The sequence below is a fragment of the Grampus griseus genome (genome assembly GCF_964374135.1).
Source record: "Grampus griseus genome assembly, chromosome: X".
In the NCBI taxonomy this organism is placed as follows: Eukaryota; Metazoa; Chordata; class Mammalia; order Artiodactyla; family Delphinidae; genus Grampus; species Grampus griseus.
In genome coordinates, this window is record NC_138999.1 from 129,645,825 (window position 1) to 129,658,279 (window position 12,455).

At 61.4% G+C, this 12,455-nt stretch overlaps 2 protein-coding genes across 5 annotated transcripts; both read right to left on the reverse strand.

Annotated features, from left to right (window-relative positions):
* Positions 1–182: 182 nt before the first annotated feature.
* NAA10 (N-alpha-acetyltransferase 10, NatA catalytic subunit) lies at positions 183–4,770 on the reverse strand. Of its 2 annotated transcripts, none has more exons than XM_082681890.1 (8): positions 4,584–4,770; positions 4,007–4,105; positions 3,496–3,554; positions 2,566–2,611; positions 2,365–2,480; positions 1,979–2,023; positions 1,151–1,235; positions 183–504 (listed from the first exon to the last, which is right to left on the reverse strand). In XM_082681890.1, the coding sequence occupies exons 1-8, from the start codon at positions 4,602–4,604 to the stop codon at positions 268–270; spliced, it is 708 nt and encodes a 235-aa protein (XP_082538016.1). In that variant the 5' UTR covers positions 4,605–4,770; the 3' UTR covers positions 183–267. The 2 variants fall into 2 exon arrangements, with proteins under 2 accessions (XP_082538016.1, XP_082538015.1); XM_082681889.1 differs by having other exon boundaries at positions 1,979–2,026.
* A 320-nt stretch (positions 4,771–5,090) lies between these two features.
* Positions 5,091–12,455, reverse strand: RENBP (renin binding protein). Of its 3 annotated transcripts, none has more exons than XM_082681648.1 (11): positions 12,368–12,455; positions 11,750–11,859; positions 11,561–11,636; positions 11,393–11,468; positions 11,030–11,202; positions 9,514–9,738; positions 8,881–8,962; positions 8,390–8,565; positions 7,703–7,834; positions 5,347–5,434; positions 5,091–5,258 (listed from the first exon to the last, which is right to left on the reverse strand). In XM_082681648.1, exons 2-11 carry the CDS (start codon positions 11,854–11,856, stop codon positions 5,107–5,109), a joined length of 1,287 nt encoding a protein of 428 aa, XP_082537774.1. In that variant the 5' UTR covers positions 11,857–11,859; positions 12,368–12,455; the 3' UTR covers positions 5,091–5,106. The 3 variants fall into 3 exon arrangements, with proteins under 3 accessions (XP_082537774.1, XP_082537773.1, XP_082537772.1); XM_082681647.1 differs by lacking the exon at positions 12,368–12,455 and adding an exon at positions 12,133–12,237; XM_082681646.1 differs by lacking the exon at positions 12,368–12,455 and having other exon boundaries at positions 11,750–12,123.

Genomic DNA, 12,455 nt, shown 5'->3' on the forward strand with positions numbered 1-12,455 from the left:
TGGCTCCAAGCTATCAGACATCTCCAAAGCCCCGACAAAGCTCTTCCCTTCTACTCGGGCTTGGCAGGAAGCACTGTGCCAAAAGGATGTGAGGTCCACATCCACAGGGATGCAGAAGAGCCAGAGAGGGGCATACACACACCCCCAAAAATGTGCACGCTCGCACAGGTAAACTCCCCAAGGCCACTGGGTGAAGTTTATTGTGAAACCTCTCGGGGTGAGGATGGGATGGGCAGGCCAGGGCAGGGAGAGAAGCATGTGCAGGCTCTAGGAGGCTGAGTCAGAGGCCTCTGAGCTGTCCTTGACATCGGTGCTCTCTGTGGTCTCGCTGACCTCACTGAGGTCTTTGCTGTCTCCACCGCTATCCTCCGCAGCCAGGCCCTTTTCCTCACGACTGGCCTCTCCCGAGCTCGGAAGCGAGTTGCCCTTGCCCTCCACCTTGTTCTCGATGGAGCCCAGCACCACGTGCCTGGCCTTCTCCTTCAGCTCCAGGTGCCGCCTCAGCTGCCACCAGGAGCCCGGGGAGAAACGGGAGTAAGGAGACAGCACCTAAGTCTCTAGACCACGAAGGCCCTCTCCTGCTGCCCGTGCCTTGTCCCTTGCTGGCGGCGGGGGGCAGGATGAGAGGCAGCAGAGCCAGGGCAGGAAACAGGACTGAGTCCGACTCCCAGCGGGGAGCCCTGGCACTGTCCCCTCTGGGCCTGTTTCCTGTCCTGTAAAGTGGAGGTGCTTACGGCTCCCTCACGAGGCTGCCGTGGAGCCCTCTGAACGGCCCGGGCCCCCGAGGAGCCTTGGGCAGAACCCTGACTTCTCTTCAGCCCGGTTTTGTCTGGCCCCTGAGCCTTGGAGGCCAGCCACAGCCGTCCCCAGGCCCCGCGTCTCTCAGCACGTCCAGGGGCCTCCACCCTCTCCTCTCACAGCAGCCTCTGGGCAGGACGGGCTTCTTCCTCGGAGAATGGAATCTTGGGCCGATGGCCTTCGTTAAAGCCCTGCCGAGGTCCGGCTCCCCGCCTGCCAGCTACGGAAGCTGAGGTGAGGAGGGCCAGGACTCCCGGCCACGCAGCCTCCAACTGTCCCAGGCCACCCCTGCTCGCCTTGACTGGGGACCGCGGCCCTGGCCCCGCAGGACTCTTACCTGCAGGACTCTTACCTCATCGGCCATCTGGGTGAGATCCCGCTTCATCGCGTATGCGTCTTCTCCATCTGCATAGTATTTGGGCTCCACTTCGCTGATCCTGGGGGCAGCAGGTGGAGAGAAGGAGGGCAACCCAAATCGGGGGCAATTCTCCTCAGCCTTCTGGTATCATCTGCTAGTGGGGCAGGGTGTCATTGCCCCCCCCCAAGGACCCTTTGGGAGACATTTCCAACATGGTCTTCCCTCTGCTTTCTCCAACAGTAAGTAGCACCCAGCTCCTTTATTCCCCCCCACCACTGGCATCCTGCCACTGCCCCTCGTCCCTAACCTGGCCACCAAGGATCTGTGTCTGTGGTTTCCTGTGAACTGAAGCCCTGAATTTGGCAGTCCCCTCCCCTCCCCTCCCCTCCCCTCCCCGCCCTGCTCCCTGTCACTTCCTGGGCATGCATGGCTGGCTCGTATGCCTAACAATTGGAACCGGGGAGGGGTGCTGCGGCCTGGGCCTCTGTTCTTGGTGGTCGTTACCAGGCAGCGTGGCCCCTAGCCCGAGCAGCTCAGGGGCCAAGCCTGCGCTGGGCAGTGTGTATGCAGACCTGGGCACCCTGCCAGCCTTAAGACCCTAGAACTGTCAACCACCAGAGGCATTTGCATCCAGGCCAAAGATCCTGCCTCAAATACCCAGCCCGGAGGCCACTTCCCTTCCCAACAGTCCCTCCTCGTCCCCCACCAAGCTGAAGCTGACGCTGTCTCAGTGGGCCCTCCACGGACAGCCCATCTCAGCCACCTGGATAAGCCAGACCTGGGGACCATCCCACTCCATGAGAAAAATCTAGATCTACTTACTGAAAGTTGAGGGTGTTGGAATAGAGGTGCAGAGCGGCCCGGTTACTGCAGGGGAATAAGGCACTGCTGAGCTGTACAGACGAGGCCAGGCAGGGACAGCACGTCCAGGTCCTGCCCCTCCTCCCGGTCCCCCTCCCCACTAAGCCCACTTCCCGATCTTCTCCAAAAGCCAAGGCAGCCCAGGATCCACATCGAGGCAGTATCCTCGCTGGTGGTGGTGGGATGAATTGGGAGATTGGGATTGACATATATACACGAATATGTATAAAATAGATAACTGATAAGAACCTGCTGTATAAAAATAAATAAAATAAAATTCAAAAAAGACCCAACAAAACAGACAGTATCCCCCTACCCACCCCCCTTCCCTCGGCCCTGGCTTCCACCTCTTCCTGACATGCAGAGAGACGTATTTGGCATTGAAGTTCTCGATCATGGCTCGGGAGGCCTGGTCCATCAGCTTCTGAGCCAGGCCAAGGCGCCGGTGGGAACGCTTCACAGCCTGGTGGGAGAAAGGTGGGACCTCGGGGCGGCTCCAACTAACTTCCGCCCCCGCCCCCACCAGACCCTGGGTGGGCCCTACGCACCAGCGAGGTGATGTGTCCATGGGGCACGTCGTCCGGGTCCTCTTCCCTAGAGCAAGAAGAAAGGAGAGGGGCTAGGCGTGAACCCCAAAGTGCGTCCAGTCCCGGGACAGGGGAGAGCCAGGACTCTCCAAACCCCAGGCAGCAGCCAAAAGACATGTGCAGCGTCAGTGGAATACTGTTCAGGGCTAAAACGAAAGGAGCTCTCGGGCTTCCCTGGTGGTGCAGTGGTTGAGAGTCCGCCTGCCGATGCAGGAGACACAGGTTCGTGCCCCGGTCCGGGAGGATCCCACGTGCCGCGGAGCGGCTGGGCCCGTGAGCCATGGCCGCTGAGCCTGCGCATCCGGAGCCTGTGCTCCGCAACGGGAGAGGCCACAGCAGTGAGAGGCCCAAGTACCGGAAAAAAAAAAAAAAAAAGAACTCTCAAGCCATGAAAAGATGTGGGGGGAGACTTCAATGCATATGACTTAAGTGAAAGGTGGTCTGAAATGGCTACACACTGTATGATTCTAATCATATGACCTTCTGGAGAAGGCGAAAGTATGGAGACAGTAAAGAGATCAGTGGTTCCCGGGGAGAGGGGAGGGAGGGAGGGAGGGCAGTGAAACTACTCTGTTTGATACTATAGTATCGGATACTTGTTATACCTTTGTCCATGGAGTGTAGAACTACTACTCAAAGAGTAAAACAATGTAACTATGGGTTTCTGCAATAATGTAACAGCATCGGTTCACCCATTGTAACAAATTTGCCACAAGATGTTAATGTGAGAGGAAACTGCACTAAACGAACAGTCTATTAATTAACAAAACGAAACAAACAAACCCAACCCAACCCAGGCAGCAGCCATCAGACGCGTGCGGTGTCGGTGTCCCTCCTCCCCCCACCCCCACGGCAGGCACCAGGCTTGTCCCTCCGTCCTTGGTGACTCACATTTTGGCCAGGACATACCCCACAATCTTCCCATTCTCATCCTCAGCGATGTAAGAGAGCTGGGTGACAGGGAGGAAAGAGAAGGCAGAAAACAAGTTCCTGTCAGAGCTGGAGGCGCCCTTATCGGACACCTGGCCCCAGCGCCTGCCTGTCGCTGTGTGCATGACAGACAGAAGCCCATCGGGCAGCGAGTTCAGTGACAGCTCCTGACCTCCAGGCCAAGTGGCTTGGTCTTCCCACATCACACCGTGCCCCCTTTCCTTAACCCAGAAGAAGTGGACAGACACAGGTGGGAATACTGCCCCTACCTTGGCCCTGTTCTTCGGCCCTCTTCAAGGTGCCTCTATCCATCTCCCGCCACCCCAGCCGGAAACACTCAGGGCCTCATTGACCCATGCGCCCCCCGGACTCTTCACGACCTTGCGCGACCTCGCCGGCTCGTCCCAAGCCGACCCAGGGTGGAATTTCCTTGGCCTGGTTTCCCTCATCCCCAAATTCAACAGCTGCCCACCTGGGGCCAGGAAAGGCCATGGTAGAAATAATATTTCATCTGGTAGTTCTCGGGCAGGCACAGGAGGTTGCAGTGCTGCATGTTCATCAGGTCCTCTGGCTGCGGGAGAGGACGGCAGTGGAATGCAGTCAGGCTGGGGGCTGCGGTGACTAAGTAGGCCTCGGTCGTGTTAGAACCCTGCTCTGTCTACTCAGCGACCCCCGCCCCCCCACAGGGCTGGGCGGGCGCTGGGACTATCTGTCTCCGCACAGGCCTGGCCCACAGCCGCTGTGCAAAAACTGACTGTTCCAGGAATGAACGTTGAGCTCCAGGAGGCTCCCCGACACCATCCAACGGAAACCCGACATCCGGAAAGAAGGAGTTCGCAGCCCCGGCCCTGCGCCCCCGGCTCCCCCGGCCTCCTCTTCGGGTAGATCCAGCCCCACGGGGACGTGGCCTTCACTTTTCCGCGCCGGGCGGCCGAGGGCGCCCAGGGCGGCTAGCCCGGTGATCGGCCGGGCCCATCGGGAGCACGCGCACGCGGCCACCGGGCCCCGCTCCCACGCGGCGCGGACAGCCTCCGGCCCCGGCCCCTCACCCTTGCATTGCGGATGTTCATAACGGCGGCGGGGCTCGCGGCTCCCAGCGGGTCGTGAACGCGCAGTCAGCTGCCACCGCGCTCCGAAGCGACGCCGGGGCTGCCAGGCCGGGGCTGGGGCTGGGGCTGGGGCCGGGGCTGGGGCTGGGGCTGGATCTGGATCTGGATCTGGATCTGGGTCCAGGATCGCGGGGACGGCGGCGGAAGAGGAGGCGCGCGCCGGGCCCGGCCACCGGCCGGAAGTGCGCGCCGCCGAGCCCGCCCGCCGGGCCCGCCCTCCCGGCCGCTCGGCCATGCGCAGGGAGGGCCAAGGGCGGGGTGGGGCCGCTCCGCGGGGCGGGCCGGGCCAATGGCCGGGCGGGCCCCGGCGCGGGGCGGGCCTGTTGGCAGGGTGGGAGGGTCCAGCGCGCGGGGCGGGTCACTGGCAGGGCGAGCAGGTGCCCTCCAGCCAAAGGCGGCGGTTGGTCCCCCACCCGACACCCCACAGACGCTCACACACACGGGCAGTGCAGCAGGCTTGGCTTTATTCTGCGCCTCGGCGGGCGGGGTCGGCGGGCGGAGACCGGGCGCTGAGGGCCAGGGCCGGGGCCGGGGCCGAGGCCGGGGCGAGGCGGCTCAGCAGGTCACTCAGCATCTCCTCGCACATGGCGAGGCACCGCGGCACGTGGAAGCAGCCTGCGGGGAGAGGCGGGACGGCGGGTTGGGAGGGCCGTGGGCAGCCGAGTGCCCCGAGCCCCTGGGCCCCGCTCTTTCCCCCACTCACCTTTGAAAGGACCCCCCTTGATGGTGAGGGCGATCTTCCCTTCTCGGTTCAGGTAGCCAAACCATTCCCCGTACTCGGAATCGCGAAACTGCAATAACAGTGAGGCAGTGACAGGCAGCGCCTGCAGGAACCGCCCAGATGCCACAGGCCTGGGAAAGGGGCGTTCACCGGTCCCACTAAACCGCTACCTGGGGTCAGAGCCCGGGCTGACCCCCGGCTCCAGAATCAGTGCTCTTAAATGAGGTCCCGCCTCCTGGACAAATATGAAAGCAAGGGGCTTTTCCTTTTCCTTTTCCTTTTTCTTGTGGGGGGGGTGGTGGAGTTTTGAGTCTGCAGCTAGTTACCCCACCTGGGGAAGGGGCCGCAGGCTGTGAGATGAAACCTTGCAAGATGGAATTTAAAACAAAAACAAAAACAAAAACCCTGCTTCGGACTACTGAGCTTGCGCTCTAGAGCCCGTGCGCCACAAATACCGAAGCCCGCGCGCCTAGAGCCGGTGCTACCGACCGCAGTGAGAAGTCCGCGCGCAGCAACGAAGACCCAGCGCAGCCAAAAGTAAATAAATATAATTTTAAAAAATAACAATGTAAAAAGAAACGGAACCCTGAGGAAGTGCTGACCTGCCATGTAACTTTGTAACAAGTTATTCCTTTGGAGCTCCTGTTCCCTGCTTCAGAGGACTGTCTTGCCGTGGATGAGATTGTAGATAGCGCTACATTGTAGATATCCCGTACAGAGGTCTGACTTCTCCCTTGCTCACCACAGGTCCCAAACACATCTCCCCCTCCCTCGGAGCCACCTGAAGCCTGCCCCTGCCCAGCAGCTCTGTTGACCCTTTCCAAATTCCTCGCTTCTCTCCTGCCCAATTCCTTCCAGATGCTCCAGGATAGACCTCAGAGCCCTGGCCTAGGCCCTTCCTCCCCAGATAGACCCCCGAGTGGAACCCCTTCTCAGAAGGACCATAGAAGAAATCAGTGACATTGAAGTCCACTACCAAAAATGTCTTTTTAAATGGGGACCTATGAGTAGGTGTATTCTTCATAGGGGGTAAAACTAGTTCTGTATCTGTTCGTTCTATCTTCCCAGTGATATTACCCATGTCCTTACTTATTATTCGACTACTGGATATGACACGGGAAGATAACAAAGGATTTGACTGTTTTCCTGTCCAGCCTTTCCATGGATGTCTGAATTTTTGCTTTCTGTATTGTTATGACGATTAGTGCATAGTGAATTACCTGTTGTTTATAACTTTTGTGATTGTTCAGTACAATCTCTCTTTCTTGAAAATGTATTCCTTAAATTTCACTTTATGCGGTTAAGAGCGATCACCTCGAACACATGTTCTCTATGAACGCATTCAATCTTAACATATATCGCCTCTGGTCTTGTGGCTCCCGTGTTTGGAAGCAGTGTGCAGTACTTGGAGATGCCTCTCTAACCACAGCATAACACGAACACATTTGGAATTTACTGGTGACAAAGTCGGACGCTGCTAATACTGTGGTTCACTGCTTTCATTCATGATGGACGTGAAAGCTGGATTTCAGTTAGAGGTTAGTGCAAATAACGGTGGAATTTTCTCTCAGGTTTCAAAGCCCACAGACCTCAGAATAAGACCCCCCTGTTGTAATGCCTCCCGTACTGGGGTTTACTAATGGAGTGAGTCGTGGCTTTAGAAACACATCGGGAATCTTCCTTCGTTCCCCGTCACGCTCAGCGCCCGAGGTGCCCGTCGGCAGCAGCTGGCACAGCTCATCGCTCTGCTCACGGCACTTGGGCCTCTGCGGGGGGGCGGGGGGGCTGGCTTCCTTCCTACCTCGCAGATGATTCTCTCTCCTTTGCTGGGCCTGCCTATTCCCTCTTCTCCTTTCCTTCTGTACTCCAAGGTTACCTTGCCTCACGTGGCCAGCCCACACCTCTCCCGCTCGACCACACTCTGACCCCTGAGCCGCTGCAGCTCCCACCCCGGGCCAGGCCCCCACTCACTAGCCAGGATGACAGCCACAGCCCGGTCTCCCTGCCTTCGCCTAGTGCCCTCTGGCCTCCCCTCCTGAAGCCCCAGCTTTTTTCCTTCCCACTAGCCCCCCAGTCCCCTGACCTTGCTTTATTTCCCAGAGCTCTCATCACCATCTGTGTTTGCTGGTTTACTTGTTTATGGTCGGTCCCACCAGCACCAAATGTGAGCTCCAGTGGGGCAGGGGCCACTCTCTTGACTGAACGGAGGGCACCAGGGCCGGGACTTCCAGGAACTCTCAGACCTACTGAGGGAACACGTCCGGCGAGGGGGGGAAGGAGGGGGTGTGCCGTGCCTGCGGTCTCCTCCACACCGCTGAGGCCAGGAAGCAGCACTTACCTGGCGGAAAGTGTACTCGGCCACCTGGTAGAAGATGTTCAGCAAGGCGGAGTCCCCGCTCTCACTGTAGCCCATGAGGAAGGCGATCATGGCTTCGCTGTGCGGCCACCAGAGCTTCATGGCCCACTCCAGCTGAGAGCAGAGCGGAGGCAGGCATCTGAGAGCCCTGGACCCCACTCCACCACCCCTGTCAGCAGGAGAGTCACCCCCATCTTTCGGGCCCTGGCTCAGACTCCATCTGGCCCAAGCTCTTGGAGCTTAACCACGGGACGAACGCCTCTGGGGGCCTTAACCGCCCATCAGATCGCGACTAGCTTCCTGAGGCAGATGTAGCCCAAGCGGCCCCTCCCAAAGGGCAGGGCTGGGGTGGGCGCCCCTTGAGCCCTGGAATCGCAACCCCGGCTGCTCCCACTGCTGATGCCTTAGGGTCACTCAGAGAGCCTTTCCAAGATGAAGGGCCATGTGTCTCCGCGTGGGCATGGCCTGCGCTCCCTCACGGCCTCCCTGTGCATGTGAGCTTGAGGGCCACCGGCACAGGAGTCGAGCTTCCCACTGGGGTCACACCAGGCAGGTTCACTCCTCTGAGCCCCGGGTCCCCCTCTCTGAAATGGGTGATGACAACACGCACCTCCCTGGGCAGAAAGCCTTCGACAGGCTAGTACCATGTAGCCCTGGGTACATTCCCACCTGGGTGGGGCATAGGCCGTCAGCATCCTGGAAGTAGAAGAGACCTCCATGGTCGGGATCCCATCCAGAGCGGAAAGGCAACAATAGGAACTTGTCGATAACGTGGGCTCGAAGTTTGGGGTCACCTCTCCGGACGGCGTGACGGAGCAGGAACCAGCCAGCTTCCAGCGCGTGGCCTGGTGAGGGCTCGGGTAAGGTAGGCCGCGTGTCCTCCCCCAGGCGGGGGACTCAAGCGCTGTGCTGACCGCTGACTCCCTTCCTCTCTGCCCCACTGTGGGGCCTGCTTTGAGCCCCCCAGCCCTGCCGGTCTGCCCCAGAGTCACCCTCCTGCTGCTGACACGCCAGCGTGGGAGGCCCGTCCCTCCTCCCCTGCCTGGTCCTCGGTGCGCTGAGGGCGAAGGGAGGAGGGCACTCCCCGCATCTGGAGTCCAGAACCAAGGCTGAGCGCCCCCCTCCAACCGGGCCGCCCCCCAGCCCACCCCGCCCCTCACCTGGGTTCTGGTGTCTCCCCAGGCAGCCCGAAAGCCCCTCGCCATCCTCTGACACATTCTCCAGCACAGCCTGCCCACCCCTCTGCCGAGGGAGGAGTAGAAGGTAGCTTGGCCTTCAGCACCCCCTGAGCCCCGCCCCATCATCCAACAAGAAAGACGCGCCCTCCCACGCCCCCTCCCTCCTGATCTGCAGGCTTGGGTGGCCTCGCTCGGAGGGCCTTTGGAGGAGGAGCCGATTCACTCCCAAGGGTCTGGACCTGTCCTAACCCTTGCTTTGGGCCTGGGCCCCTGACGTGGGGAGCGTAAGGCACTGAGCGGAGGCTGAGACCGGGGGGACTGGGCTGTGCAGAGGCCTGGGACGAAGCTGAGTCCGGCCAGGCTTCCTGCTCCCTGACGTGCCTGGGGCTCTGGCACCCACCCCGGCTCCCCCGGGGCCCTCCTTCCCTTCCCGAGGGTTCTGGGCCCGCACCTCGCCCCATCTCCCCGTCTGTAAAGGGAGCCACCGGCGCCCGGCTCCGGGGGTGGGTGCGGGCGGAGGAGGCGCCCCGGGGGTGGGGCGTAGGGGGTCGCCCTGCCCCCCAGCTCCCCAGGCCCTGTCTGGCGGCCGCTGTCCGCCCGCTGCTCTGCCCCCACCTGCACGTGCCGCAGAATCCTCTGAGCGCACCAGTCCCCCAGCTCCGCGTAGCTGCCCGCCAGCTCGTCGTCGGCCTCCCCGAGCTGCTCCACCAGGCTGAGAAGCATCATGGGCACCGCCATGGACTCCGCGGCCGGGGCCCCAGGGAGCTGGGGCCGGCCCAGCCCAGAGGGGTCCTCCCGCACCCAGTGCACGATCTGATCCATCATCTCCACCGCTTCGCTCTGGGGAGGGATGAGGGGAGGCCCAGGCTGAGGCTGCATCCCATCTAGTCTGGTACCCCAGGTGCCGACCTGCTGGGTCCCCAGCCCTGCGGTGGGAGAACCATGTGCTCCCAGCCACTCATAGGACACCTTCACCAAGGCCTACTCTGGGCCTGGCCCCGGGCTGGGGGCTAGGGCTCCCACTCTGGGGGCGTAGACCATTCCCAGACAGTGAGGTCACGTTTGAAAGCAAGAGGGGGCCCAGGGAGGAGGGAGCGGCCCTGTCCCGGCCAGGGCAGGGCACGGATTGATCCCTGTGAAACTGAGCAGGACCCTGCAGAGCCTTCTGGGGGGTAGAGCCCCTGTGTCCCCCGCCTCTTGTCTGTAGAAAAGCTTTAGCCTCCAAGGCCTTCCGCGAGTTCCAAAGAGCAAATATAATCATAGAAGTGAGAAAATGCAGAAGCAGAGGAAAACAGATAAGCAACACAAAATAATAATAGTTTAGCCGTAAGAGAGAGTCATGGACCTTTAGTTACTCCTCAGGGGCTATAGATCATACCCTGAGTCATATCCCTGAGTTGTTTTGCAGATACTAAGACCCCCACCGGGCGGAAGAAGGTAAGGGCGTGCTGACCACCGGCGTGTAGACCCCAGACCACTGGAACCAGAAGGCTGATGATGTTGACTCCCTCCCGAAGTACCACCTGGTTACCTCACCACCAAGCAGTCAGAAGAACGTCCATAAGCTGATCAGGTATCCCGCCACCCCCTCCCTCACCTTGCCTCCAAAAGCCCTTCCCTGGTGGCGCAGTGGTTGAGAGTCCGCCTGCCGATGCAGGGGACACGGGTTCGTGCCCCGGTCCGGGAAGATCCCACATGCCGTGGAGCGGCTGGGCCCGTGAGCCATGGCCACTGAGCCTGTGCGTCCGGAGCCTGTGCTCCGCAATGGGTGAGAGGACCGCGTACCGCAAAAAAAAAAAAAAAAAAAAAAAGCCCTTCCCCGGAAGCCATCGGGGAGTTAGGGTCTTTTGAGCAAGACCTGCCCTTTCCCCTTGCTTGGAGGCTCGCAATGAACCCTGCACTTTCCTTCACCCGTATACGCACAGTGACAGTACAGTGCAACAAGGGGGGGGGGTGTCACCAGCAGCCCTGGGCTGTGGGGGCCCAGAGTAAGGACTGACGGTGACGACAGACCCGGCCCTGCACGCAGGACCCAGGGAGGGGCTCGCATGCTGAATGGGAATGCTCTGGCAGCCGTGCCCAGGACAGGCGAGGGCACGGAGACACGCAGGGCAGCCTTCCTCCCATGCACCTGGTACTGCGCGTCCCCTGTCACCCTCCACAGCTCATTCATGGCCATGGTGTAGAAACACTCGCTGAAGATGGTCCGCTGCACCTTGACCGGGCGGCCGTCCCTCGTCAGCACAAAGGCACACTTCTTTGCAGGAGGTGCCACTCGGGCATAACGCAGCAAAAATTCGCCACCTGCTGGTCGGGAAGGTGGCCTGCTAGAATTTGGGTGAGGATGCCACCGCCTCCCCCTTCCTCCCTACCTGCGAGCATACCGGGCCCTTTGCTGCTTCTAGACCCCTCTAAGAACTAGGCACCTAGGAGCACGCGTGCTACAGAGTGACTTGGAGCGGCCTCTGGGGAGATGGGGACCCGGAGGGGGCACCTGCTTTAGCCGCATTCAGAAGCTCAGGGCGGCGGAAGCGCTCAAGCTTGCGGTACAGGCGACAATACATCCACACCTGTGGGGGAGTGGAGGAAACACGGCTTAAGTCGGGAGCGGCCCAGTCCTCGGGGCCGGGATGACGGCAAGTCGCGGGTGCCCGTGTCGTACCTGCCTCCCCTGCAGCCAGACGTACTTGAGGTCGTCATACACCTGCCCGTCACGGCCAAGGCACGTGAAGAAGCCCCTGTGGGCCCCACGCAGTGTTAGCCGAGCCCAGCAGGCCTGAGTCAGCTGAGTGAGGTGGGGACTCAGCAGGGGCAGGGACCCCGCCCAGGGCCCGAGCAGGGCGAGGCGCACCCGTGCTCCTGGTCGTGGGAGTGCTCCAACCAGAAAGCCACCACGACATCCAGCTCGTGCTCCACCCGCTCCTTCCAGGCCTGCAGGGTCTCTCTCTCCTTCTCCATGTCCTGGGAAACTTGCACTTGGAGGCACGGCTCCCCCTCAGACCTCCCCATCTTTCCGGGTCCCAGCCTCCTCAGTGGGCCCCTTGGTGCCCCAGCTCACCCCAGGCTCGAGTGGACCCCAGGGCTGGGTCCCCCAGGCCCCCAGGCCTCGGGACCCAGCCCTGTGCGGGTCTGCCCTCCAGACCCAGACCCGCCCCAGGACTGACCCCGCCGCCCTGGGGCGCCTCCAGGACAAGCCCTCCTCCCCCACCCCCTCCCGAGTCCCACACCACTGGCCTGCCACACTCGGAGACTCCCGCTCGTCCCCCCCTCTCCTCCAGGAAGGCGCTCGGAGCCGAGCTGGTCGCGGTCGCGTGACTGTCACTCAGCTGACCCAGCCTAGCCCCACCCACCCCTCCTCCCCGGGGTTCCGCCCGGGCCTGGGGGCAGAGCCCGCAGCGGGGGCTGGGCTTGGCCGGCTTGCGACTCCACCCCGGCCTCCAGCTGCGCCCCGACTCTTGGCCCACCCCACCTTTGGGCGGCAGAGTCCCGCGGAGCCCCTCTGCTGGGCAGCCTCCGCTCAAGATCCTCCCGGTGGGAAGTGCTGGGTGAGCTGGCAG